Source organism: Filicampus tigris, chromosome 5, assembly GCF_054856515.1.
Source record: "Filicampus tigris isolate MCC_2025a chromosome 5, RoL_Ftig_1.0, whole genome shotgun sequence".
In the NCBI taxonomy this organism is placed as follows: domain Eukaryota; kingdom Metazoa; phylum Chordata; class Actinopteri; order Syngnathiformes; family Syngnathidae; genus Filicampus; species Filicampus tigris.
Genome location: NC_141221.1, coordinates 7,300,200 through 7,327,802, shown reverse-complemented (window position 1 = coordinate 7,327,802; position 27,603 = coordinate 7,300,200). Strand labels below are relative to the sequence as shown.

Genomic DNA, 27,603 nt, shown 5'->3' with positions numbered 1-27,603 from the left:
CCCGGTCACAGCTCTGATGATGCTGCAGGGATGGAAAAATGCTGGCTTTGAAAGGCAGGGCTTACTGTAACACCGACATCCAGCTATTCATACAACTTTTATGCAACTGATTAAATACATACATCACAGTATATGATTCAATCAAACTGGTAGTTTAAAATTCTTTGTAAAAACACACTATCTCTGTCGCTTAACATTGAAGCAATAAAGGTTCCTCATTGTCTTATTTAAAAAAAAAAAAAAAAAAGACTAAACTCAATATAGTCAGCCTAAGTATTCAAACATCTGATGATGAACATGTTCCCATGAGAATTTAATTGGAGAATATGAAAACAAAAACAGCAACGATTAATGGAACAAATAACACTCCATAAACAATAACAAATTTAAATTCATGTAGCATAATGGGGAAATGATTGTAAATTCTTTATATAGACACCTTAATATTTTTTCACTGAATACTTACTATACTATCTAATCGTACTAAATTCTTATGAGAATTTATATGAAGCTTTACAACAGCCTGACCCACCCCACAATTTTCCAAACCACCAATTCCCCAAAATCTATAATACAATTTAAAATAGTAAACCGAGTAGGCATTTTCGTAAAACTTTTGTATTTTTTTTTAACTCTTTCATTAAAAAAAAAGTAGAGTATTTTAGATTTAAAAAAAAAACAGTAAATCAACCTGGTAATGTTTAACTTTTCACTGCATACAACTTTATACTACAGTTTTAAAACACTTCTCAAAATTATGCAACATAGAAATGTTCACTATATTTTACAAATCAATTTAGCATTCAGGAAAAATGACAAACCAAATAAATTCTAATGACAGTGAAAGATAGTACACATTGAATAACTAAATGTGAATATTTCAGGAAATATTTCACAAAAAAGTAAACCATTTATGTCAGTTTTAAATTTTTGATTTTATTTTTTTCCAATGTTTAGGGATTCTCAATTATTGTCACCATGGGAACTGCATTATTCTACTGTTTCAACCTACTTTATTAGAAATGAATAACAATATTTTGCCATTGTATTAGAAGTTAAGAACAATATTTTGCCACTTTATTAGAAGTTAAGAACAATATTTTGGGGGGCTTTAAATATACCCTGAAAACACATGTAGAGTATAGGCTATTTTTAAAACGAAACGAGTCTGACGTACCGCTAAATGTATGCTAACGATGCCGTCCGCATGCCAGAGGCAGAGTTGCATTGTATTTGTTTACAGAGTACACTAGTCGCTAGACCACAAGGAAGTAACATTTCTTGTTATTCCATGTGTAAACTTGGTAGCTCCACCTCTGTATTGTACCAAGAAAAAAAAAGGGGGGGGGGGTGCTGGGGGGGGGTGTGAATATCTATACATGGACATGGAGCTTTTTGTACTTGCGCTGCACGCAACCCACCAGTTAACAACCACTGGTATAGAAGACCATTAAAAAAAAATAATAAAAAAAATCTATGTCAGACAATCAATCAGAAATCAGACAAGAAAAATGAAGTCTACTCTTTGTATAAAATCCTACTAAATTCTCACGCGAACGAATGTGTACAAAGTGCTCAGTCTAAAGTGTCTGTAACATTGTGAAATAAAAGTTGCAATTAACATATGCACTATAGGTTAAGAATGAACTCACTGTGAGCTGGCAATGACACACGCATTTGACAAGAACACGTTGCAGTTAGCACCTGCACGGAAAGCTTGAAGAAATTAAATCACCTCTCGACTGCTCGTCACCGATTGCATTGCATATATTCCAGTTTGCACACATCCAGTCACTATGCTGGACAGAAGCTCCAGCAAACAGGGGTTTCCCCGCTGGGAACTTCCTTCATTTTCGGGGAATTTTTGTCATACAACTAAAAACTTGTACTCGTGTTTCTATTCATTCACAACAAAGCTGCAAATGACTTAGTTTCACACACACACACACGACGTACATGCAGTCAATTTTACACAACTCACACTTACGCACGTAAATCAAAACACAACTGGCGGAGACAGAGGGGTGTCGGGGGAGAAATGCCACCCGTAGAATTTGCTTGGACCCCCAGGCGCCACTCCAGATAATTGACATGTCACAGCAACGCAGGGCCACGGATGGACCATTTCCAGGTAGCAGGCTAGCAGCATTGTTAGCTTTGGAGGCTTTCCCCACTAAATATTAATGAGCGCACCCTATAGTAATGCTAGCTCTCCCTTAAATCAACTTTCAACGAACGCAGACGTACCCGATAGCAATATATTTGGTATTGGTATCACTAAATGAAAAGAAATACATATCAAATATATTTTCTTTGTGTTCGCGATAACATTCCCAAAAAATCGTTGACAAAATGATGACATTTTTGTTGGCTAAGCAGCAAAGTCAAATGATGGCCAGTACAAGGATGAATTTGTTTGATGCGTCGCCGAACGGGGCACTTTTGTGAAACATTTTCAAGCTTTTCCATTCGTCACTCTCCCCGCTTACAAACACATCTTTGAAAAACAAAGCAAAACAAAAAAATGGTTATAACAACCAGGCGGATTTTTGAATAAAATTCCCTTTCACAAATTCTGTAACTTTTAAATCCATATGCAGTTATAGCCTTTATGTATGTTATGAATCTGTATGCAGAAATGCTTCACCGGTTGACCTAAACACACCGGCGCCTTGGCAATTGTTTTCTAGCCTAGTGTAAATCCTATTATTACTAGTTAAACATACATCAACACAGGTCCGACAAGCACTTAACACAACCGTAGAAAGAGCGGTTGTTAACACTGTGTTGAGTTACACCTAATGACACACCTTCATATTCTTTCGACTCAATCCATTTGCCATCCCTGAATTATTTGACATAAACATACAGTATATGAAAACATTTCAAATAACATTGTAAGATATATGTAGTTGTAGTTGAGCTGGTATTGGTTGTTATTGTGTGTGTGTGTCTGCTACATGTACAGCAGCTTTCAAAGTATTGTTACTACAGTTCCTATGGTGTAGAAAGCAATCCTTCTGTTTTAAAGTACAGCTTATACCATTCCTGTGAGTAAAATTAAATGAAAGTAGAAGTCAACACAAACATATTTTTTCAAGAATATGTTCTATGCAGGCTCACTAGTGAAAACAAGGCATGCTGATAAATATTGCGTTTATGGAATAAGAGTTAATCCACCCGTTTTTAGCCCTCTCTGGGGGCAGCCATTTTATCACTTTTGTCCACTGAAAATAACATCACAAACGCTCAGGTTTCAGATAATGACCAATCACAGCTCACCTGTTTTCTGAAGCTGAGCCATGATTGGTCGTTATCTGAGCCCTGAGCATTTGTGATGTCATTTTCAGTGTACTGAAGTGACTAAATGGCCGCCCCTGAGATGGCTAAAAACGGGTGGCTTTTGCTGCTTAACTCTTATTCCAGAAACGCAATATTAATCAAAATGCCTCGTTTCAACCAGTGGGCTTGCATAGAACATATTCTTGAAAAAAATATGTTTGGGATGACTTCCCCTAAACGAGGCCGGGATCAAAGAGGAAAACTCATTCCTATCCATGAACTGCTTTTTATGCTTTCCCTTTGGTCAGCCTCAATGGCAATTTCCTTAGTGTCTCTGAACTCCTCACGACGGTCTCCCGCAAGGCGCCATGACGTCGCGTAGAAGCTTGTTTATCACAGTTACTATGACGAAATGATGTACGTGTGTGTTCATCTGTAAATACACTCAAGCCCAATGTTATTCATACCCTGTCCACATTTTAAATGTAAAGCTTTCGGCTTCGATTGCCACTTTTTGGCCAAAGTCAGCTGGGATAGGTATGTGGACAAGTGTGATAGAAAGTAGATGATTTATGAGTATCCTTTAGCTGGATATCACACAAGCTTTTTGACTGGATCACTTGTCGTATTGTTCGTTTCTATTGAGCACAATGGCAGTTTTCATTCATTTCCAGCAAAAAATTCACAAATAAAAAGTCACTAACTCAAAATTTGGCCAGTAAATGAATAATACACTATTACAGATACGATGTGATGCACTTTTGCAGCAAAATAAAAAAAATGTCATAGCTTCTTGCTCTGTTTGAGCAGAATATTAATAGTTCTACATTTCTTGTAAGCACACATTATAAAGTTGTGCCAATTAATGTACACTATTTAGTAAACAATGGCAGATGCTTCTTCTTCTGCCGACTTGAAAGCCAGGAAAAGTGTGCTTCTCTCTGCACTGTTAAGACTTCGTCAATTCCCTAAAGATACGCATGACAAGCGTCAAACTGATTGTTTCTTTAAAAATGTCTCTCCTCTGTCGTTTGCAAGGAAACAGAACACGAAGCGCATGAAATACATTTTGGCGGCGCGGATGTAAGACAGCGGACGCAAGTTCAACTCCCCTCCCGGCTTGCCGCGAGTCAAATCGGCCTGCGGCAAGAGTCGGTTAACTTCTTGGTCTAAACGTGTTGCGTTCAAGGCGAGAGTGCCCCCTGCAGGTCTGGGGTGACGTACCCCACAGGCATGGCGGGGAGGGCTTTGACGGGGTGCTGTGACAGGCACGACGGCGCCGACTGGACGGGAGGCGGGTCGAGCAGAACACGGCGCTGACTGTCTAGCTCCTGTACAACCGTGTAGTCCGCCACGGGGGCAAAGAGCTGCGCCTGGGGGGAGTCGGGAGAGACGTAAGGCGACTGGTAGGCTTCGGTCGGCCGAGGCTCGCCGGGCTGGTAGCTCTCGTCGGGCATGGAGCAGTAAGGCGGGGGGATCATCTGCCGGGTGTCGCTCTCGCCATCCGGTTCCAAAACCAGGAGCTGAAACTGAAGCTCCTTTAGCTTTTTCTCCTCCTCACAGTCTTTCTTTGCCTTCTTCGCGTCTTCGATGGAGGCCGGGCCAACCTCCTGGGTTCGCAGTTGCTGGCCGGGAGACAGCACCACACCCCCGAAAGGCATGACGTTGCTGACCTGGGCGTAGAAATCCGTGTTGACCCAAGTCTGAGGACCACCGCTTTGAGAGGGCGGCGGGGGCCTCTCCCCTCGCTCCGAGTCCACGTAGAGGCAGGCTTCTCTGTCGTCGGGTTGGCCCGGCAGCAGCGTGGTCGTCAGCACGGCGCCGTCTTCATCGGCACCATTCGGGTCGTGAGCGCAGTCGCTGTTGCTGCCATCATCAGGAAAGCTGATGGGTGAGGAGCATAGATGCATGTTAACAAGTTAGGGCTCAACAATTTACAAACATAATCGAACTGTGATCCGTCCCCCAATATTGCGATTGCGATTTAATATGCAATTCTTTTGTTCAAGGTCCGCTCCCCATGTATTTAAAAAAAAAAAATACAAGCAATAAATTAATTGATATTACAATAATCATTATCAGATTTATTTTGGTCTAGGATGAAATAAAGGCAAATGAACCATGAATTAATATGAAAGGCAATTTGAGTCGATAATTTACGAACCACTTAAGAACGTTTGTCCATAAGTGCCGTATGTTTTGTTAGAAGATGGCGCACTTCATACACAAGGTAACTCAATGTGCTTCACATAAGCAAAGTAAAGATACAACAAACATCTTACTAAAAAAATTGCAAAAACGCTTTCACTGCATCACAACATTATTACACTAATTGTGACTCCTTTTTTCCTGGAAAAAAAAAATCAACTTTTACTTTTACAATTTTTATCTAAAAATACATATAATTTATATAATACAACATATATCATTTAATTGTTATTTAAGCACAGTTCTTTCAACACTGCATAATGTTATAGTGGCTTACTAGAGCACTTGGCCCTAGTATGCTACTGTTTTTTAATCTTTTTCATCATAGTGCTACGAGGAGAGAAGTATTTTTGAGGATGTTCTTGGTATAAAAAGTTTGAGAATCATTGCTTTTGGAGGTCTGATTTTTCCCCAAATTGTATAACTCTGACTGAGGTTTCATTGTTGATCAAAACACAAGCAGTACCTGAGGCTGTTGGAGCACCCCGCTCTGTGTCTGCCAGGCTGAGAGCCCCCCAGCAGCCTCTCGGTGTCCGAGGCCTGGTTGTCCTCTTTCTCGCCAGTGTCGGGATCCATCACGTCCACCACGATGAATTTCACCCATGGCTCATCTTGGTAAAATTCTGGCGAATACGTGGGGCCGCCAACCAGACCGCCACCGCCCAGGATGAAGTTTAGCTCATCCAGCTTCCCTTTCTACAAGGAAAAAAAATGACATTAGGTACACTTGCAAAATCAAACGAGATCCAATACTAGGGTGTAGCAAATATATTACAAAGTGCTTATTATTATGATTTTAGAGTCATAGCTGCACAATGATGAATTCAGACGTGTTTTCATTGCTCACAATTATAAACAGAGCTCTCCAAAAGCGCTTGTTTGTATTATAATCAATCAAATCTATTTTTTTAAATTTTTTTTTTTGCTTTAATAGCAGGAAAACAAACAGCGAGTGATGTGGTGAGGGGAAGTGGGCGTTGTGATGAACAATGATACCAGCATGTTAATAAAAATGCTATTGAAAAAAACAGGGCTTACATAACATTTTTTATGTTTCTTGTTAACTTTCTGCTGAGGGGTTGGAGATCTTAAAGACCCTTCAAAACAAATTAAGATATTTGTTTCTGGAGGTGTTTGAAGATAATTTCTGGAAACATGCAAAGACTGAGAACTAAAGTATGTAGTCCTCTGTTGTGGCGATATAGCATTAAACTGTTTTTCATTATTTTGGGTTTCCTGATTTTTGGGCATAACTAAAACTGTATTGCATGACTCACTTTGGAGTTGTGACGTTAGCAAGATAGCTAGACCTGTGCCTTAAAAAGCAGCAATTTTTCCAGGCGGTAGCAGTGGTATATGAGTGGGGTGGAGTTTCAGCACATTTAGTGGACACGCCCGCAGCATTTGAGAGGGGTGAGAATGACTTGATTTTTGAGTATTTTTGAAACCTCATTTTAAAGGAGAGGTCAACCCAAACATATTTTTCTCAAGTATATGTTTAATTCAAGCCCAGCAGGCCCACTAGTTGAAACACGGCATTCTGATGAATATTGGGTTTGTGGAATAAGAGTTAATCCACCCATTTTTAGGAATCTCTGGGGGCGGCCATTTTGTCCCTTCTGTTGACTGAAAACGATCATGTAATGACCAATCACGGCTCAGCTTCAGAAAACAGGTCAGCCGTGATTGGTCGTTACCTGGGCCTTGAGTAGTTGTGATGTCATTTTCAGTCGCCAGAAATGACAAAATGGCCGCCCCCTGAGATGGCTAAAAAGGGGTGGATTTTGCTACTTAACTCATATTCCACAAACGCACTATTAACCAGAAAGCCATGTTTCAACTAGTGGGCCTGCTGGGAACATATTCTTGAAAAAATTATGTTTGGGTTGATTTCCCACTTTAAAGATTTGGCGTTTTTTTTTAAATCATTCAAATTCGGCTGGGTTTTCAATAAAACCCTTCTCTGTGGCGTGTCAATTTTTTTAAATTTTCACATTACAGGGACTTTAAAACTGTTTCCTATGGCACAATATGGTTGCCATAATGTATATGCACACACACACGCAATAGTTACGATTCCAAAATAAATAGCGTTAATAATACAAACATAAGTACCTTTAACAGCTCTGGATCCACGCCTTTAATATTTGGTGCAGGAACCGGTGGCAAGAGAATGACCATTAATCTGCAAAGACAGCAATCCCATTTTACGAAAGACAAAAATATCTTCTCCGTGTGCGCGTTTGAGTTCCTACCTGTGCTGCTGTGAGACAACAATCCACATGATGAGTATGATGGCGGCCACGACTCCCAAAACAATAACCAATGTGAGCAGGGAAAATGCGTCTACAAAGATGAACAGAAATATAAAGAAAAACATCAATACAATGCATTACACTCCACACAAGGGCACAAAACAACAAATGCACAAAAATGTGTGGAACACGTTACCTTTGCTGGGACTCTCGGACACTTGAATGAAGACAGATTCACTGAAATCTCCAAACTTGGTGAAGGCCTTCATCCTGCAGCGGATGTGCACCTCGTATACTTTTTCTACATGAAGTCCATAGATTGTCTGCTGGGTTTGAGGCTGCAGCTGAACCTCCAGCTGAAGACCACACACAATTATAACAGAGATTAGGTCATTTTGCACAATGTAATGATGCACAAATATAGTGTAGAGAAAGTCATGTTTGTCAATAATAGGCGCCAGGGTACTTCCAGGTGGCAGAAAAGTGGGTGGCTACCGCTGACCTGAGCTGAAAACAAACTGAACTGAAACCTTGATAAAATGTGTTGTGTTTGAGGTCGTGCCACCAGATATATCCTAAAAGGTTTAGTTTGTTTTTTGATTTCTTGAAGAAAAAAAAAAAAAAGAAGTAATTGATCAGAACCATTGGGTAAAGAGGAAAAATCGAGTGCAATCGTAAACAGCTGACCAGAGAATATGGTGGAGTGGAGAGACTGGGAACCAAACTTCAATCATCACATTTGTGGAATACATTTTAGGAATGAAATGTTTGGTTGGGTTGTTTTTGAGTAATTTAGCATCTCCATCTACTGCCACTTGGGAGTACGTGTTATGTAATGGTAAAAAGGGCCTATACGGAACAAACAGCACTCAGTAAAGAGCAGACCTGCACCAAGGCCGAACAATCATAAACATCTCCAACTGACAGACATAATGTTGAATTTTGATTAGCCCCAAATAAATCCATTGTTATATTTCAACGGATGCAAGTTTATTACTTGGTTGTGGATTGTGAATAAGTGAATGTGAATATTGTGAAAAACTCAATTTATTCAGTGGTTCAATCCAAAAAGTGAAACCCATAGAGTATAATATATAGAGAATCATTAATAATTTGAATCATTCTACAAAACAAAACATCAAATTAACCATCTCAAATTAGATGACATAAGAAACAATCACAATGATTTACGTTAATACATTAATACGGTTTTAGAATTGGCCTTTTGAAAAGTATTTGCCTATGCCGCAGGTGTGAAACTCAATGCCCAGGGGGCTTATCTGGTCCTCCACAACATTTAATGTGGCCCGCAAAATCAAATTATGTGCGTGGATTTCATGTTTCTTGCTAGAATACCAAAACTGCTAATTGTCTTCACTTATGATAATATTTTTTTTATCAATTCCCCTTTAAAATAACAAACAGTTTTTACTGACCTGACTTCAAATCTACTGTAGTTATTCAGCATTTTGATGTGTATATGTTATATGAGACCATCATACATTTATTTGGGTTCACAGACACAACGACCCTCCGAAGGAAACCAGAACTACGATGTGGCCCGCGACGAAAATGACTTTGACCCCATGGCCTATGCGTTTAATCAGTCTGTATAATGCAGTATAACACTTTCACATTTTAAATTGAACTGAACTGAAAAATCAACTTTCTACTATATTCCAATTTTTCAAATGGATCTGAATATTGACGCCGTTTTGATGCATGTACAGTCTCAGTTGCTATACCGGATTTCGTGGCCAGTGAGTGCGTATTTGTTACATTTCCAGAGGTTTCAGATTTACTGGTACACAGTTGGAGAAAGATTTATTTGCTGAGATTAGCAAACCAGGCAGATATGACATGACCTCTAAACCTAGCGCTAGCTCCCTTCCTAGACTTCCTCCAGTAAGCCTGTTTTCCCAGGAGGCCTTGCTCAGGCTTCCAGTGGCTTTAGGGGAAGGAAAAATGAAACTACTTGTCCTGATTTGATCTTCCACTTTAAGGTTGGAGTGCACACATGTTGCACCGACTTTATTTATTTTGTTTTCAAGAAGTGTTGTGGAATTTACAAAAGAGAGAGAGAGAGAGACGACTCACTGTCTCCCAGGCGGTGCTGTTCTTCTCTCTGTACTGGACCTCGTAGACAATGTTCATCCAGCCCACTGTGACGTCTGCAGCGGGGGGCGGCTCCCATGTCACCATGACGTCGTAACTGAGCCCGGAGGGACTCACATTCAGGCAGGTCCAGTTGAGGGACACTGGAGGGTCAGGACGCACTGCCAGGAAATAAGAATTGATAAATAAATAAATAATAATAATAACAAATACAAATTTATTCACATTTTTGTGATTGGTCACAGGTAACGACCAATCACAGCTCATCTGTTTTTTGGAAGCTGAGTCATGATTGGTTGTTATCTGAGCCCTGAGCAGTTGTGATGTCATTTTCAGTCGACAGAAGTGACAAAATGGCCGCCCTCTGAGATGGTTAAAAACGGGTGGATTTTGCTGCTTAACTCATATTCCACAAACGCAATATTAATCAGAAATGCTGTGTTTCAACTAGTGGGCATGCATAGAAAATATTCTGGAGAAAAAAAAAAGTTTCGATTGATTTCCGCTTTAAAAAGAATATGTAGGATGCTCAATGATCATTGTGCGCTTAAAAGGAAGTTCTAGACAGAAAATCTATTATGTTTGCTACGAACCTATGTTTTCCACAGAGAAGCAGTCGTCCGTGTTGAAATAGGTAATGTTGTCTCGGCTGCGCAGTTGCAAGCAGTAGGTGGTCCAAATGGCTGTGTGGTTTCTATCAAAGAAGCACTCCTGCCTCGAATGGAAATACTCTGGACACTCTTTCCATTCATTCTTGTTGGAGGAGCTGAAAGCAGGAATAAATGAAAAAAAAAAAATCATGTCAGCCGCAGATATGTTGCTTAGGAGTAATTTTTGGGGGGTGGGGGCACTACTCTCACTCAATAACGCGCATCTGATAGAAGACCCTCAGTGCTCCAGGGTCCGACAGGTTGTGGAAACTGCCGGGACTCCACCAGCAGCTGAATGTCACCTGGTCTCGGGATGTACACTTAGTGAAGTGAGGTTCAACAGGAGCTGAGGCACACAATGACAAGAAAAAATAAATAAATAAATCAAAAAGAAAAATCAATTTTATTCACCTCCATTAACTACAAAGATAATGATATTTTTCGCTGCCAGTTGCTGGGAGAGAACATACGGGCAAATCTGACGATGATGATGACGATGATTTGTTGAGTTGAAAGTTTCAGCATGCATCTCACCCTGATTCAAAGCGGCATTATTTTCCTGTCAACCAATGCAAGTGCCAAAACACCTCATTGAAAGACATAGATTGGCAAGTATTTCACTCACTGGGCCTTTTATGACATATGTCTTTGTTCAAGCACACGCGCACACACGCGCGCACATAAACTTGATGCCGCCGCACAGTTTCTCATCAAGTGGAGAGCAGTGGGCTTTGTTGCAGCCATTAATAAGCAAGTGAGGGCTTGGTGGCCACAGCTTGCATAAATCACACACGGGTAGGAACACAAACATGTCATACATAACACAAAAACATTGCAAAACGCATCGGAAATGCCACTTGAAGAAGATAAAACAGCATTAACGCAACGATTGGCATTAGGCTACCAGGACAGTACCCTCTTAATGTCTGATGTACTTTTTTTGTAAATTTATGTATATACAACACAGCCCAATATAGGCTAGGTTATGATTTATGAAAATACATTTTAGACAACCAGCATGTGCAGGAATATAGCGCAACAAATCATTTCCTGGTCATTTCTATGAAGTCATTCGCTGCTAGGCAGAATTAACAAAGAATCAGCACTACAATTTCTCAGTTTTCCTGCCCAAAATAAAAAAAACAACAACTCACAAAATACAGGCAATTCATGATCTCTGTGCCGTAGATATTAATTAATAACGGCAAAAATTCCTCGTTACACGATAAGTTTGAAGCGACATCTGTTGAACTCTGTGCATTCTACATAATAATGTTGTTACTAGATATTTTTATAGAATAAAACATAATGCCCTATTTTCCTTATTAAAGAGAACGTCAACACAAGGCTATTTTTTTCAATAGGTTCTATGCAGGCACTCAAGTTTAAACACGGCATTCTGATATTGAATATTGCGTTTGTGGAATATGAGTTAAGCAGCAAAATCCACCCGTTTTTAACCATCTCAGGGGGCGGCCATTTTGTCACTTCTCAGCCAATCATGGCTCAGCTTCAGAAAACAGGTGAGCCGTGATTGGTCGTTACCGGAGCCCAGCGCAACTCTGATGTCATTTTCAGTCGACAGAAGTGACAAAATGGCCGCCCCCGGGGAAGCCTTATAAACAGGTGGATTAACTCTTATTCCACAAACGAAAAATTTATCGGAATGCCTTGTTTCAACTAGTGGGCCTGCATAGAACATATTCTTGAAAAAAATATGTTTGGTGTGACTTCCTCTTTGAAATACACATTACAAAAATGTTTGTTCGTTTTTTGGGGAAGGCTGAAATCTATTAATGGCATTTCTTTTCATTTCAATGAGGAAAATCAAAAAATCCCCCTGATATTTCCACACTTGTAATTTCATTTAACTGCTTAAACTCGGTTCGATGCCTGGATAATCTCATAAATCACTACATTCCTGTCCGCTACGCCACACACCCTCCGTCATGCCCACCTTCCCCCGGTTGGACCGCCCCCCTTTGTCGTCTGCAAGTTGCGGTTCACAGGGCTTTGCGATCCCCTCCTTCTCTCTTCTAACAAATTCCAGCTACCAACACCAAAGGTCCCGCAGACTACAAAAACAGTGTACAAACTATCGGAATAATCTTTGGTGTATTCGCAGTAAATTATACAAAAATATGATTTATATTGATATCCTGTCACGGTTGTAGTTGAGTGCAAAAGAAGCACAAAGTAGCATTTTTGGAACATGGCTCTGGATGTGTTTCAGAGGAGACGCTTGAAATTCTCGCTTTTAATCCTGCTAAGCACTCAACCGACGCAGACAGCCTTTTTTTTTTTTTTTTCTTACAAAGTCTTCTCACAAATTACTGCTTGTCATGATGTGACAACGTGACTTTAATGTCGACTTTAGTCCGAGTTTAAACAGGGTAATCTGTGGGGATGGCGGTTGCAGTCAACACCTTGCAAGCTTGCTGAACCTGTTTTCACAAGAAGTTAATAGAGGTTCATACAAAATGACTGGTCCAGGAGGTTGGTTGCATTGAAATTTACTAGGTGAGGAGACACATTGTTTTAAAGAGGAGACTATGAGACAATCTCCACTTTGATGGAGCAAAGTGGAGTTTGTGGAGTGTAGTCATTGTGAAAACTCTGATCCACAGGAGATGCTTGGACGGCTACAAAAAAGAGGTGCCCAATAAATCATGTGAAAATAGCTCCATAATCCCCATGGAAAGTGTCCAATCTGAAAGATTTCCCTAATTCTCCCATTTTAACTTCCACTTTCTGAAAATGTTCCAACCCTTTGCATTACTAGGTGGAATTCAGATATTTGTGGCCTTAGAAGTTCCACTGTCTGCATGAAAATGGACATCAAAATTCTCATCCCTTTATACAGACCATTATCATATCTAGTTGTACATCCACACTAGGGATGAGCAACTGGCGGCCCATGGGCCACACCTTTGAAGCACTTGATTGTCACCAAAAAAAAAAAAAAATCTATCTATCTATCTACACACATAGAGTATAAAATACAATACAATACGATTGTATTTATATAGCGCATTTCACAACAGCTATGTTGCAATGACGCATACAGTCCATATTTAAAAGAGCATTTTTGTTATACATCTGGTTTGAAAGTGTGTGGTCCTCTGTGGTCCCTCACTAGCACTGAAGAAAAATCGTGGCCCCCTCCAGCATTTAAGTTGCCCATTCCTGATCTCGTCCATTTATGCGTTGTGGAGCCAGGAAACCACTTTTCATCCTAGATGTTGCCTTTTACCCATTAAGGGCCAAACTTTGAAAGGCCGAATTGAGGCACTTTTCTCGCCACAGGCGGGCTACATCAGTCGCCATATTGTGAAATGGTCCGTGGTAGCGAATGAGGCGCTGCCGCCGTAAATAATATTCTTCTTCCAGCTCATTTTGCAGATTCTAGTTAAACATGAGGTTAATGGCACATCGGCAAAAAAAACAAAAAAAAACTTGACGAAGACGTCACGTCGATGGAATAGGAGAAAATGTGTGTACTTTAGCTGACCGAACTACTTGAAATATGATTTTTAAAAGGTGGCCATGATATTCCTTTTTTTATTTGCATGATCTTTTATGGGTACGGTCTTCCATTTATGTAGCAGAAAGCAAAAAGATATGTTTCGTCTGTGCAGTACAGTTCGGTAACAGATGCTTACTAGTAGATTACACATTCTGGGACATTTAGGAGGAATGGGACAGAATGGAAGATTTGAACAAGTATGAATTACGAGGACAAACACAAAGAGATTAAAAGGTCCCGAAGAGGCCTTGCAACACGATAAAAACAAGGCAATTTAAACAGGTGATATAAATAATTGTTAACATGCATGTGAACTTACACCTTCAAAACAAAAGCCCATGAAGAACATTAAAGTACCACTGTCCAATTGCCAGGGATGAAATGCCTTGGGGGTTGATGGGAGTGGAGGGCAATCCAAGAGAGGGCCCCACCACTGTCACATTGGCCCTATTACAATAACTCTACTGAACCATAAGGCAATCATAACTAATCTGTTTTCATGCCTATACAAGTGCCATTGTTTTGGTTAGCAACCGAGTTCAAATAGCCACAGGCCCACAGCAGATAAATATGCCACGTCCGCGTGTTAATGATTGTGTATACATGAACTAAGATCTTTACAGTGACTAAACGCAATTTTTAACTTTGAGAAAAGCGAGGCATCTATTTGAGGATGAGGATAAAGAGATGATTTACCCGGTGATTAATGGGAGCAGGGCATCTATTAGTGGGTGGGCCCCCATTTAAAAGGGAAGTCAACCCAAACATATGTGTGTGTGTGTGTGTGTGTGTGTGTGTGTGCGCGCGCGCGCGAGTATGTCTATGCTTGTGTGCAGGGATGGGCACTTTATCCTTTTTTGCCGGTTTGTCCTCCGTCTTCCGTCCACGACCTGGGTACCCTTCCATCCTCGTCCCTCTGTCCTTATTCATAAAAAAATATCTTCCTCTGCCCCCATCCGTCCTTGTGCTTTTAAAACACTTCTGTCCTTACATTCCATCAGTCCGGCCCCCTACACGCACCCCGCCACGGCCGGCAAAAAAATGAATAAAAAAATCATCCGTGCATGACATTATTTCAAGATCATAAGATAGCTAATTTCTTATGCACATCCACCTACCGGCTCGGAGTATCGTGAGTGCGTTGAATTGTTTACAACTGTTCAAGCAAGATAGCATTTAGCTGCCAACCCCATCACGTCGGTCACTAGACCGCAGCCCACCAGGGAACACCATGAGAATATTTGAGATTGCTTTATAATGCAATACCATTGCGTTTTATTGCCAAACTTTTTGCATTCTCTCTGCATGTGTGTGTGTACATACATTGCGTCATTGCTTCTACTTCTAAATTGAAATCGTCGCCGCCTCTCTCTTTTGTGACATTCTTTGACAAAGATTGAACGTGACAATAATAATTCTATTTGTGTGGGATTACCTTTCATAGGTAGAAAAAAATACTTGTTTTTGTGTTTATTTTATCTATCAATCGCAACAATAATAGAAAAATCTATTCAGTTTAACTAACATGGGTTGGTTTTGTTGGAGCGCAAAAATACGGGATTTTATGAGATATTCTATTTGTCGCGTTCAACTGAACTGCAGGGATTTCAGAAGGTTATTTTACAAACTTTTCTACCTAACTGTGCTCACAACCTGGAATGGTGGAGGGTTGATGATTGCTGATGAGGGATATAGTTTGCCTACGTGTTCGAAGTGTATCGAATTCCTCAGTCCATTTCTGTTTAACCTTTTCAGAATTTTCTGTCTTTGAGTACTGTTTGATTAGCCACTTTCTCTAGTTTAGCACCCCTTTGTATATTTTTTTTAACTTTGCAATTGCTGCACACACCCAGAACTCGTCTCTGTGGAAATGTGTGCACAGGCCGGGTGGAGTGACCGTGTCTGTGGTTGCCGCTGGTTACCACCTCTGTGGTTTGGAACACAGAGTCATGCAACAGCATCAATCATTAGGCCTGACAAACAGAGGGTGGAGGTTGAGGAAAGAAAAAAAAAAAAAAAAAAGCAACCGCTAACCGGACACTTGGAAATAAAACGATCCGTCTCCAAATGTCCTCTATTACCAGGACTGAAGCACAAACACTTAAGAGTATGTTTATAGGACAACAACCTGATCAAATTGAGAAGACTTTTTTCTTTGCATTTTTGGATGTTTCACATACAGACACAAAAGTGACAAATATGTTGTAATGTGCACGCCAGGCCAGAAGTTAGCAATGCCACTTGGAATTTGGCTCCACGTGTTGAGGTGCTATAAGATAATAAATTACAATGCTGTAGCCCCCATTGTTATTTAGATTGTTACTTACACAGACACTTACACACGTAGTACTGAGCACATTTTGTCCCCCGTTATCACAGATGACAGTTTAGATGCAACAATAACAGTTGTTTTGCAAAAACCGTCACTCTGAGACCCGTATACAATGGATTCCAGGTTCCAAAACTGTTAAAAACAAACACCATTTTTTGTTCCATATTTAGCTAAGAAACTGAACCTAATGTGGGTACGCACATACCGACAATTGTGCCAAATTTGAGCATTTTTCCAACCATTTAGTCAAAGTTGGCAAAGGTCTGATTGTTCAAATCTTAAAAAAAAGATATTTCTTGAGTGGTTATCCTGTAGTGTGGGATGCATTAAGAGAGATTTTTCCTCTACAATCTGCTCAGGAAACAGTCTAGACAGACAATGGTAGAGGGTGAACCGTTATTCAATTTTTGTACCTAAAAGACTTTGCATGAAGGCAAGGACACTCACGATTGTCAATGGAGATATTGTTGATCATCTCGAGTACTACCCACTAAAAGTACAGTCAGTATAAAAACGTGCCTAGGTTTCCCTCATCATAAGAAGTGGGCATTTTACTAAAGTTTGCCAGTCCGTCATCCGTCAGCAGCCTGGGCACCCGTCCGTCATCCGTCAATCCGTCTGTTTTTCAAGCCGGACCAAACTGTAATCGTCTATGGGTAAGTCCGTCATGTTATTTTAGCTGCGCTTCCGCCAGCAAACATCAAAGGTCTGCAGTCTGTCTATTGTCAATCCAAAAAAAGAAAACGTTCCAACAGATGAAAAATCCATCTATCAAATCCATCCATTCATTATCTGAATCGATTTTATTAAAATGGTTAATTTCTGCTGAGCTTAACCAGAATCCCGTGTCACATTGTTGCCAAAGGTACTACTCTGGTGGATTAAAATGGTTCCTAGTTCTTGCAAACTGAAATATAGAAGAAATTGCAATAAATGAATGTTTTTTTTTCTTCAAATTCAGCTTCTTCATCTTCTGTCTTTTAGCGGTAGGCAAACAACTTTTGGTGCATTACTGCCACCTTGTGAAATGGAGTGTGTGCCTGAAAAATACCATTTCACAACCTCCTGACCCCACTCTTTCCAAAAATAAAAACTGAAATGTAAAACTTAACTCACAAGAACCTCTCTGTAAAATGGTCTCTGTATTCAAACCTACTGGTACTTTATTACTTCTTAGAAAAGCGATTTGGATAATGGATGTTCAGCCTGCCAAACACATGATTCTCTCTTTGGTGCATACCGCCACCTGCTGTATATACACAGTTAATGCAATCTGGGTCATGTTTCCGTCTCTCTTCAGCAAAACGGGAGTCCGTCAATAATGGACTGTGAGGTCCGTTTGGACTTGACCAGTTTAGTGTAGATTATACAGACGGATGAATATCCACTTCAGTCTATGCTTAGTCCATCTTTTTTTTTTCACGTCCATCATCTAACGTCGGCAAAATGCGCGTCCGTCATTGACGGTTCAACGGACCGGTCCATCGGTCAGACGGAATGCTTACCTCTGCTCATCATTTGTGGGATAACTCACTTTTTAAAAATTGGTACATGTGAGCGGTATAGCATCTTGCTCAAATGTCTCTTAAAGGTAAAAGCACGTGGGTGGACTGCATGCGACAGGCGTAAAGTTGGGAAAGGCACAAGCTGTGCTTTTGTTTGCTCGCCCTATCAGTGTCGACGTTGTGTTTACAGATGCTTTAACGCTTGTTGAGGAACGCCAGCACAGTGCAGCGATTGATGGAGACCAATTTAACGAACAACGGTGGATTTGTCCAAACGTTATCACCGGTTGTCTGAGGGCTTATCAGAGAGGTGACGCAAGCTGGAGATAAGGATAAGTGTGCAGCAGTTTAGGGAAAAAGCACAGTTGGGTGGAGATATGTTTGCAGCAATTTTACACATGCAGCTGCAACATTCAACAAGAGTTGGATCCCAAGTTTCTCATTTTCTCATCAATTTTAAGAAACAAGTGGATAAAAACACAATTAAGGGGTACTTTCCTGTGTCACCGGGTCCATTGTCAACTGGCAACAGATAAGCGCCTAGACTCAAATAGACTGTAGCTCGGAATATCCTCAGTTCGTGGATTAAAGAATTAACAGCAGAGTCTATTTGAATGTTGACTTGGTGCTAACCAAAAACAGTAGCACCCACCGAGGTATGTAACAGTTTGTAAGACGAATTTAAGGGGGGGTCAAATTAGTTGCTACTCAGACAATACTTGGATGGTTTCAAGCACTGGTTCTCCAACTTTTTTACACCAAGCACCAACAATAAAATTAACCAGGTCTACAAGTGCCACCATCATGAACAATGTTAAAATACAGTAGCGTAGTAGGCCCATGTGTTCATAAAAGTAAAATAAAGAGACAGAGACATTCGACTGAAACCTTTTTCAAATAATATAAAACAGAAGTACTTAAATTATTCAATCAAAATGACACATGAAATTGAAATAATTACAAACAATTTTATTTTTTAACATTTAAACATGCTGCATAGCAACAAGTAAAACTGCTCAGGCTATCCGAAACATAACGGCCTGCTTTCTGGAAAAGAAAAGTGAAGAGAAGCCTGTCTCACACAAATAGGTGGTCTGAAAATAAAGGTGAACGATTTGGTGGAAAAGGTAAACAATTGTTCACTGATTGTGTGGGGCTTTCTGAAACTGAGGTGGGCTGTTGTCGGGTCTTTTACCCCCAAATCCTAAATTAATCAATCAATCAAAGTTTTGGCGATGCTTGTACCACAACCGGATTCTATAGTGGACTTTGATTGTTTTAGTTGATCATGTTTTCATAAAAATAAATAAATACAATTTTAAAAAGTCAGTTTGTCCATAAGTGCCATATATTTTGTTACAAGATGGCATTTTAGGCACGGCAAGGAAAGGCAGCTGTATTTATATAGCACATTTCAAACACAAGGTAGCTCAATGTGCTTCACTTAGTTAAAAATACAACATTCAATGGCATTTCACAAAAAAATAACACATTTAAAGGCAAAGTGAAGAAATATAAAGTAGTTTACTAAAATAACTAAAGTAACATACAGAGCAAGAAAGCGATACGACAGTTCCATGTAAGCACTTGCTCTCAAACCACACAATGCGGATTTATCTCTTCTTCTCTACCACTCGAAATAAAATCAAATTTTATATACCGGTAGTTGAAATAATTTTTTTTCACTGGAGGCAAGTGGGGGCTCCGTGATCACGTAGTCACTCTCAGCACTCCCTTAGCTTGGACAAAGGAACCAGGAGCCATCAAAAAACTTTGTTTCAAAACAAATGATTACTGCCGTCCATAATCACAACAAAACATTCAACTATTACTGAATTCTCCCCGCCCCTCGACTATCTTGTCCAATGGCAAATCACCCTCGGTTACTTTCATGAATAATCTGCTCAAAACTTAACCCAATTGCAGGCTTGTAATAAACTAGAACTTGCTTGGTTTCTCTGCATTCTCTCTAAAAATACTCTCTGTAATATTCCTTTTATCTGGATTTAAACTCCATTTTAAGATGCCTGTTCCTCTCTGCAGCTGAGTAAATAAAAAACAAACCCATCTATAAAAAGTGAAACTGTTTTTCTACATGCTGTGGTAGAGAGGTTGGTATATTGATTTTTTTTTTGTTTTTCACACTTGCCTTTTAAATAGTTTCTTCCTAAATTATTCTGTTATTTTGAATATTCACAGAGTGGGGTGTGACAAATACATCCACCTTCAGCTCACATCTCAAATATTGTAAAAAAAAAAAAGATTTATCTGCAACCAGAATATGTTGTGCGTGCCACATGCAGTAAAAGCCACAGTAGCCAGGACTATTTCATCTTGGCAGTTCTGACCAAGAACAAACTAAAAAAGCAGCATGTCCGCAGCACATTCTTCCAAACGCTCAGCGCCATTTGAGCGCAAAGGCTCAGCCATATTTCATAACGCATAAGTAATAGCTCTGGCTTCCATATTCCCTCGCGACTACAAGAATAAAAGGATTGGATTTTAAAACAGTTTGTCCTTAACGATAAAACATGTTTGGCTGAGAGTCTGTCGAACTTGGCCGCTGAAGCCCTCACAATTTGCCAGTCAGGCTCTCTGAAGACATGGATTAATCGTCGTACTTGATTGATTAATGAATCCTTGCACATTTCCACCGGACTATAAATAGTTTTCAGGCGCGGGTGTGTCTCAACAAGGTACACTCCTGAGCACAAATTCATACCTCCACGGTGCAACGCCCAATCCAGAAAAACCTGCATTTGAACCAGCTATTTGACAGTTTTGTTATAGGGCCCCCCTACAGTTCCAAAGGTGCAAATTTGCATTTGTGAAGCAACGAAGACGTGGTCGGAAGTCAAGTCGCTTTTAGTGCTGTGCCAATTGTAAAATTGGGACTTCTGAGCATGTGATGGTGGAAAACCCTTTTAACTTTCAACGGAGGCAAGCGAGAGAAAAAACATAACAGAAGGAACAAAAAATAAAAGAACAGCCAAACCACTAAAATGAACGGCTTTGCCTTTTTTTTATTTTTTCTATTGCCCCAATCGCCTGTGCAACATGAGTCCAACAAATTCCATGAAAACTGTCCTGGTGAAGTTTGTGTAATCTTGCTGTGAGTCCAAACAGGGAGTCTGACAAACAGACACACAGACAGCTAAACCAACATAACAACCTCTGTGGCCATGGAGTCCTCTCTTGTATTGATTTTCTCTAATTTGAAAATGACTCAAATCTGTATTCTACGCATTTGTACTTGAAGGGATTGTGTATTTGTCCTCCACCTAACCACCCAATTTAAACCATCCCCAAAACAGTCAATTGATGTAGCAAAAACTTTGAAAAGTAATTATTACATTTGTAAGCGTTTCTAAGGCCTATTTTCATCATAAAGTTATTTTCAAACTTTTTCAGCCCCCGTACAGCCTTGGTAAATGAAATGCAATGGGGCTGGCTGCAACTAACGATTATCTTAATAATCGATTCATCTGTTGATTATTTTGTCCATTAACCAATGAATCAGATGTAAAAAAAGTTTTAATTTCCATCCATTTATTAAAAAACAAGACATTATTTCAAATTGACAGTGCAGAGAATGCAAAAACATAAATTAATTAAGATTCTGTTACTGGTTTGGTTTGGTTACTGTTGCAAATGTTTTATTTTGATTCAACGCCAAGATACATCATCTTACATGACGGACTACTCTACAAAAATCAGAGAATATTTACTGGTGAGAGGCTGAATTCTGAGGATTTGGACCATTTTTAAACAAAATTAGGGAAGATTTTACTTTGAAATTGGCCATCTCAATATGTTTGCGGCTTGTTGTTGAATAGCATGAACAATTGCTGCTGCAGCTAGCTTGACTTGCCTAAGGACGACGCACACCAAATAAACAGGTACCCGAAGGCAGAAAAAAAATTGTTATAGAGTATTGTTTTGAATCGAGGTACTTGAATTACTTGATGACTCATTTCATCCCTAATTTCTTTTGAACGGAACATGTTTGGAGCTGAGATTTTAAGTTTATTTAAGTGGAGGAAACATGCAGCGATGAATTGGGGCACGTCTTTTATACTGGAGGACATTATTTTACATATATAATTATTTCTTAGATTAAAAGAGACATCAAAAATGAAATTTCTCTTTGTGGTGAAAAAACATTAGTGCAGTTATATGAAGATACACATTAATACACTTGATCAAAAAACAATAGAGTTCGTGTAGTTATAGAAACAACATGCATGAACTGTGCTCTTCCACTAAACATCAGCATCTGGAGTCAATGTTGTCAAGGCAACATCAAATCACCACAAGGCTCCGCCCCACCCCCATGCAGAATGCCATCATTCTTTCACCTAAATATTTCAACTGGCTCAGTGACAGTTTCTCCCACCTCCCCGTGTCCCCGAATCGAGCAGTCCCTGGACTTTGATAGAGTGGCCCGGGCCATCTGTGTGTTTACCCCCGGCGCTATTATCGATCAGGAAGTCGCTGCATTTGCTCAACGGTGAACCTTTCCACATGCATCTGCGCAAACACAGCATTCTGCAACTCACGTCTGACATAAGACGTGATAAAGTGTTGCCCTTCATCGAGTGTGTTAATGTTTAATAAGTCACATGCAGACAGTCTGACACGCTGACTGTTTATTTAGAACCTGATGCAAACTTATAACCTCGACCAGGAAGGGTCCGTTTCACAGACCTTGACAGGGTAAGGAACCCTATTTTGTCGCTAAGGACAAAATGAAAGCCACATGCCTCACTCAAAGCAGTACAACTCTGTTGTAATGATAGACCATATGTTATCGTCACATGCGAAAAAAATATATTATATTGATATGTCATTAAGACAATGGATATAAAAAAAGGTATTGAAAAAAGTCTCCCATAATATTTTTCAAGGTGTTTAATAAATGCCCATTACTGGTTTAATTTCAAATATTTACATACTGATGACATTATAGAAAATTTTAAATAAAACAAATCCCAAAACATAATGAAGAGTACAAATTAAGGGTGCTGTATATATATATATAAATAAAATACATTAAAAAAAACAAAAGAAATGAAAACAAAATGTGCAATGTGTATGCTGTTGATAGGCAGAAAAGTCAAAATGAGTTTTAAACAGACTGCGGACTGGGCAGCAATTTAAATCAAACATGTTCACATGTTCAAGATCAGATCAGTTTGTAATTTATCGTGCTCTTTTGGGATCTTGTTACATTTCATGCGCTTGGATCCAGAGAAACCGAATAACTTGACCTTCCCTATAATGAAGCCAGCAACATGAGATTAATCTTTTAGCCTTGACCTGAGTTCTGCGAATCTGAATACCAGAAAGTGGGACGTCCCCCTACCTGATGGCATCATGTGGTACCAGTCGTTGACAAAAGCCGAACCCGGAGATGAAAGCCAGGCCGGGGAGGACGTGAGGAGGAAGAGCAGGAGGCCGGAGGAGGGTGAGGACGCCGCCATGATGCTGGTCAAGAGCAACAAGGAGAAGAGTGAACGAGTGACACAGTAATTACCAAGTGGACTGCAAGATGGCGCGCCCATGTAGAAATAAATAAATAAATAAATAATCCACTTGCGCCTTCCTTCCTCCCTTGCTGCCTATTTCCATCTGAGAAACGTTTCACACTTTAAGCTTTTATTTGCTGCTGCAACTAAAAGTGCATTTTTTGGTTTTTCAATTTTCATTTTCAAAACCCTTTAAGCATTTTCAGCAAATTACAACTGTTTTACATATTTCCTTAAGTGAATCATCATAACCATTTTCTATGCTATACACAAACATTGCTGTCTCATATCTAGGATGAAATGAAATGAAATAAAATAACATTCATTGTATAAGCACATACTGTATGTTTAACATAAGCAAAGTCTTCAGTTAGAAAGCAATTTGCTACCAACAGAAGAGGTACATTTCAAGTAGGGCTGCAACGAATGATTATTTTAATAATCAATTAATTTGTCAATCAATCAATGAATCGGATTAAAAAGACAAGTTTTAATTTCCATCCCTATCTTTAAAAACAGGACATTTGTCCCTCTCCACTGTGAATAGCACGAGGTTACTCAATGAGCTCATTATTTCACTATAATGAACACCGATCGTGTGTATTTTCTGGACAATAAGTGGCTACTTATTTCCCCACAATTTGAACTGTGTGGCTTTTAATGTGGATTGAAATTCACATTAAAATGAAATTACCAAACACGTCATAGTGGACCAAGGAAACTGTCCTGAGTCCGCCCTCATCGTGAAAATTCATCAGCTATTTGCCGTTGGAGTACGTACATGAGCTGCCTGAAATGCGGAAGTCTGTTTGTGTGTTTATGTGCTTTGTAGGAGCGAATTTAGAGGCTATAGATAAAAAATAAGCATATTTAGTTGAGTTTAATGAGCATAGGGAACGAGTGCCATAAATCCAGCCATCTCTGCAGTGCGACCCGCGTTTCTATTATTTGGCGACCGACCCCACCAATGCTGGCAACTCACGACAGGCGCTAAAGGCTAGCCACTGAAGACAGCATTTCTGGCCATAGAACGATATCCCCTGCATCTCCCAGACATGAAACAAGTGGCTTTCCAAAAGCTTCACTGCCACGGACTTATGAGCACTGCAGCCTGATGAAGCTCGTCGGCGAATTGGCCTCGTGTGGCAACAATCGTATCTGACAAAGGTTCTGGGATGCCACTGTGTAACTAGCTGCGTTCGGCATTGTTTGGGTGGAAAAAACGTCTGTCGTGTTTTAGGTAAATGAAAGTTTTAAAAACTCCATCTGTGCAAGCTTTTTCTTGGCAAATATCCCATGGGGAGACCCTCAGGTACTAATACAAAGTGGCCTATGTATGTGCAAATTTATTTTTGTGGCTAAATCTAGATTTTGCGGCTTTACATCAAATGTGTTTTTTAGTCCAGAAATCACGGTACTTTGAGTATGTTTTTATTCAAGTTCGGTTGTCACATACACTACAGCAGCTTAATCTCATTGCCTGGTGTTGTCAATGGATATTTGTGAACCTCCAATTTTTAAAAGTTTCTTCCTTATGCGGCACTACTGATTACTTCGCTACTCTTTAAACAGAGAATTTCCCATCACGGGACTGTCAAAGGCTTATTTCATACTTCTTCTTATATTCTATTTAAACATGTAGTCCTTGCTGTGCCCATTCTCTGGGAGATGACTGGTAATTCTGGAACTCGATTCTTGATAAACAATGCCGTTAAAAGTAATTGTATAGCACCAGTCATCAATATAGACAGACGTCCCAGGTCCAAGTAAATAAGCGTCTGCTTACAGACGAGTTCAATCAGTCAAGTCCAAATATAGGCCAAACTCTGCCCACACCCACGGCTATTTACAGCTGTGTCGCTGCAACTTGTTTCTGGGAGGCCAAAAAGCACAACGAAGAGGCACACTCTCTTAAGTTGCCACTGACCAATTAATTCTCACAGCACATGAAATACAACCTGCTTTAATTATCACCGTAGACAGACACTGTTTGCGGACAAAAATATAGCGGCACATAACTTTATGTTGTATTGTCACTGAAAGAGACACATTTTCCAAACATCACGCCATCCAAAAAGGATTTGTCTAATGCATGAGCAAACTTCCAAATTTACACTGCAGCTTGTGTCCAGACACCGTAAGAAAATACGAAGCCAAAATAAGAAAAATAAAAACAAACACAAAGAAGGTATTCCTTTTATATCTGTTATATCAGTGACAGCAAGAAATTTGTCAGTATTGCATGAAAGAATCAAAGCAATAAATCATTGAATGTGTGTGTGTATGTGTGGGAGACTGGAGGTGGTGGAGGCGTGAGTGTGGAAGGATTCCAGAAGCCGCACAAGGCCAAATCATACAATGCAAGAATTCAAGCCAGAAAGTTGTCCAGCCATTAACTCATCTGCCCTGACAGAGAAGCTCCATTTAAGAACAATTATTTTCCAAATGAGTCAGCAGCTCTTTTGATCCTTCAAGCTCATTTAGGTTTTATCTATCTCACTGTCACTTTTGTAAATGGATGAACAAAAGAAAGATGTCAACTGATGCATTATGTACTGTCCGGGAAAAAAGAAAACCACAATGGCTTTCAGCTGCACAAAAACTGTACGGATGATTTTACTAGTTGATGTCGATATACCGTACATCAGCTGTCTAATGGGCCGCATGCCCATGTGTCCAAGACGGAAACCCCTTCAAAGGATTTGATGCCCCCTGAAAAACAAAGGAAGATTTTTCTGGTTGATACACATTTCTATGGTGATCACTGAAATTGTTTTGTGGATGATGCGTGTGTGTGGTCGGGTGTACTCTCAGGTGGATGCCTCGGGGGCCAAGGTCCACCTCTGCATGCTCCTGAATGAGAGCCAGAGGAATTTAATTGTCTTCCATGAGCTGGCACAAGGATTGTTTTCTAATTTAAAATATCTGCCTTGGCTCAATAAAGGTTGAGAAACACTAGCTAAGTGAGATGCGTGCATTGAGTTAGCCTTTGATTGCTTTCGTTGGACATTTTCGCCTCAACTACTACATATCGTCACCCTAAATATACACCTTACCCCTCATCACTGTAGTCTAGTAAATTAAAACTCTGGGTCACTATAACTTATGCTAAAGTCATAATTAGTGTAAATATTGGTATAAAAACTTTTAGACCCTGGATATGAAAGTTAAACAGGAAAATCAGATTTATTTTACAACATGATTATGTATTCTTAATTTCTTACACCACAAAATGTCTTATAACGGACCAGTTGTAAACTGATGACCCTCTTAAGTAGGGATAGACAGTTCATCAGCTAAGCCGATTATCAACACCGATATTTGGCTTTTTGATGAATATCTGCATCGGCCTTTTTTAAAACTCTGCTGGCCGATAATAAATCAATTTAAAACTGTGGGAATCAAAACAAAGTTATGTGAAAATTTAACATTTAGGTCAATTTGACATTTTTAAATTTTAATTTACTGTAGAAAACTACATGGAGCTATTGCTTAAGTTTTCCTTTATCCTTTCTAAGACATGCTGACAACCCTGGGTGCTCCCTGAACTTTTTGTTAGAATTTTATAACAGAGATGTATACTGTCAAAATTTTCTTTTAAAAATGATTTTTTTTTTTTTTAATCACCATTATGCCAACCTGAAACATTGTTCAATAAACATTCTTAAAGACGTTACAACAAAGTTAAAACTAAATTTTTTCTTTAAATTTTGATGCCAATATTTTCCTTTCACTGAAAATGACCATCGGACTCCTTGACTACTAATAATCGGTATCGGTCCTGAAAAAAGCGTATCGGTCTATCTCTACTCTTAAGCTAATAAACCACCCAGGTCACTGGACAAAATTATGTGGTAGTTCCTCTACCACTAGGTGAAGTTAGTAAATTACACATTCAGCAACACTTCGTCAAAATAATACCAGCAAATTATTTTATTTAATGGTCCAAATAAAATGATTTATAATTAATACAATTATATATAATTTAAGAAAAAAATACAACACTAGAGAAGTAACTGCGAATCTCCTGCTTTCACATATACTGGCAGAGTTGCGTTTTTGCATGCAGAGCTCAGCCAGCAGTAAACCCAGACTCCCAAAAAAAAAGGCTGCCAGAGCCAGTCAGAGAAGAGGGAGGCTCTGCACGGGTCTCACGGGGTTCCTCTGTAAACAGAAGGGCTGTACGGTCAACTTTACACTAA

The 27,603-nt window shown here is 39.6% G+C and overlaps 1 protein-coding gene across 6 annotated transcripts in view; it reads right to left on the bottom strand.

Moving 5' to 3' along the window:
- Window positions 1-27,603, bottom strand: part of ghra (growth hormone receptor a) — a 39,097-nt gene that overhangs the window by 3,496 nt on the left and 7,998 nt on the right. For 2 of the 6 annotated variants that reach the window (XR_015086716.1, XM_086029798.1), the window contains exons 1-9: window positions 23,239-23,545; window positions 10,721-10,856; window positions 10,454-10,626; window positions 9,843-10,021; window positions 7,942-8,101; window positions 7,746-7,836; window positions 7,606-7,675; window positions 5,957-6,186; window positions 4,507-5,166 (exon numbers count right to left, since the gene is read on the bottom strand). Coding sequence is in view for 5 of the 6 variants with exons in the window: in XM_086029798.1 (XP_085885924.1) it covers window positions 4,507-5,166; window positions 5,957-6,186; window positions 7,606-7,675; window positions 7,746-7,836; window positions 7,942-8,101; window positions 9,843-10,021; window positions 10,454-10,626; window positions 10,721-10,856; window positions 23,239-23,437 (1,898 nt within the window). In the remaining variant the exon portion in view is untranslated. Of the gene's footprint in view, window positions 1-3,371; window positions 5,167-5,956; window positions 6,187-7,605; window positions 7,676-7,745; window positions 7,837-7,941; window positions 8,102-9,842; window positions 10,022-10,453; window positions 10,627-10,720; window positions 10,857-23,238; window positions 23,546-26,044; window positions 26,081-27,603 lie in introns of those variants that run through there. The other 4 variants (XM_086029801.1, XM_086029800.1, XM_086029799.1 and 1 more) reach the window with 3 other exon arrangements.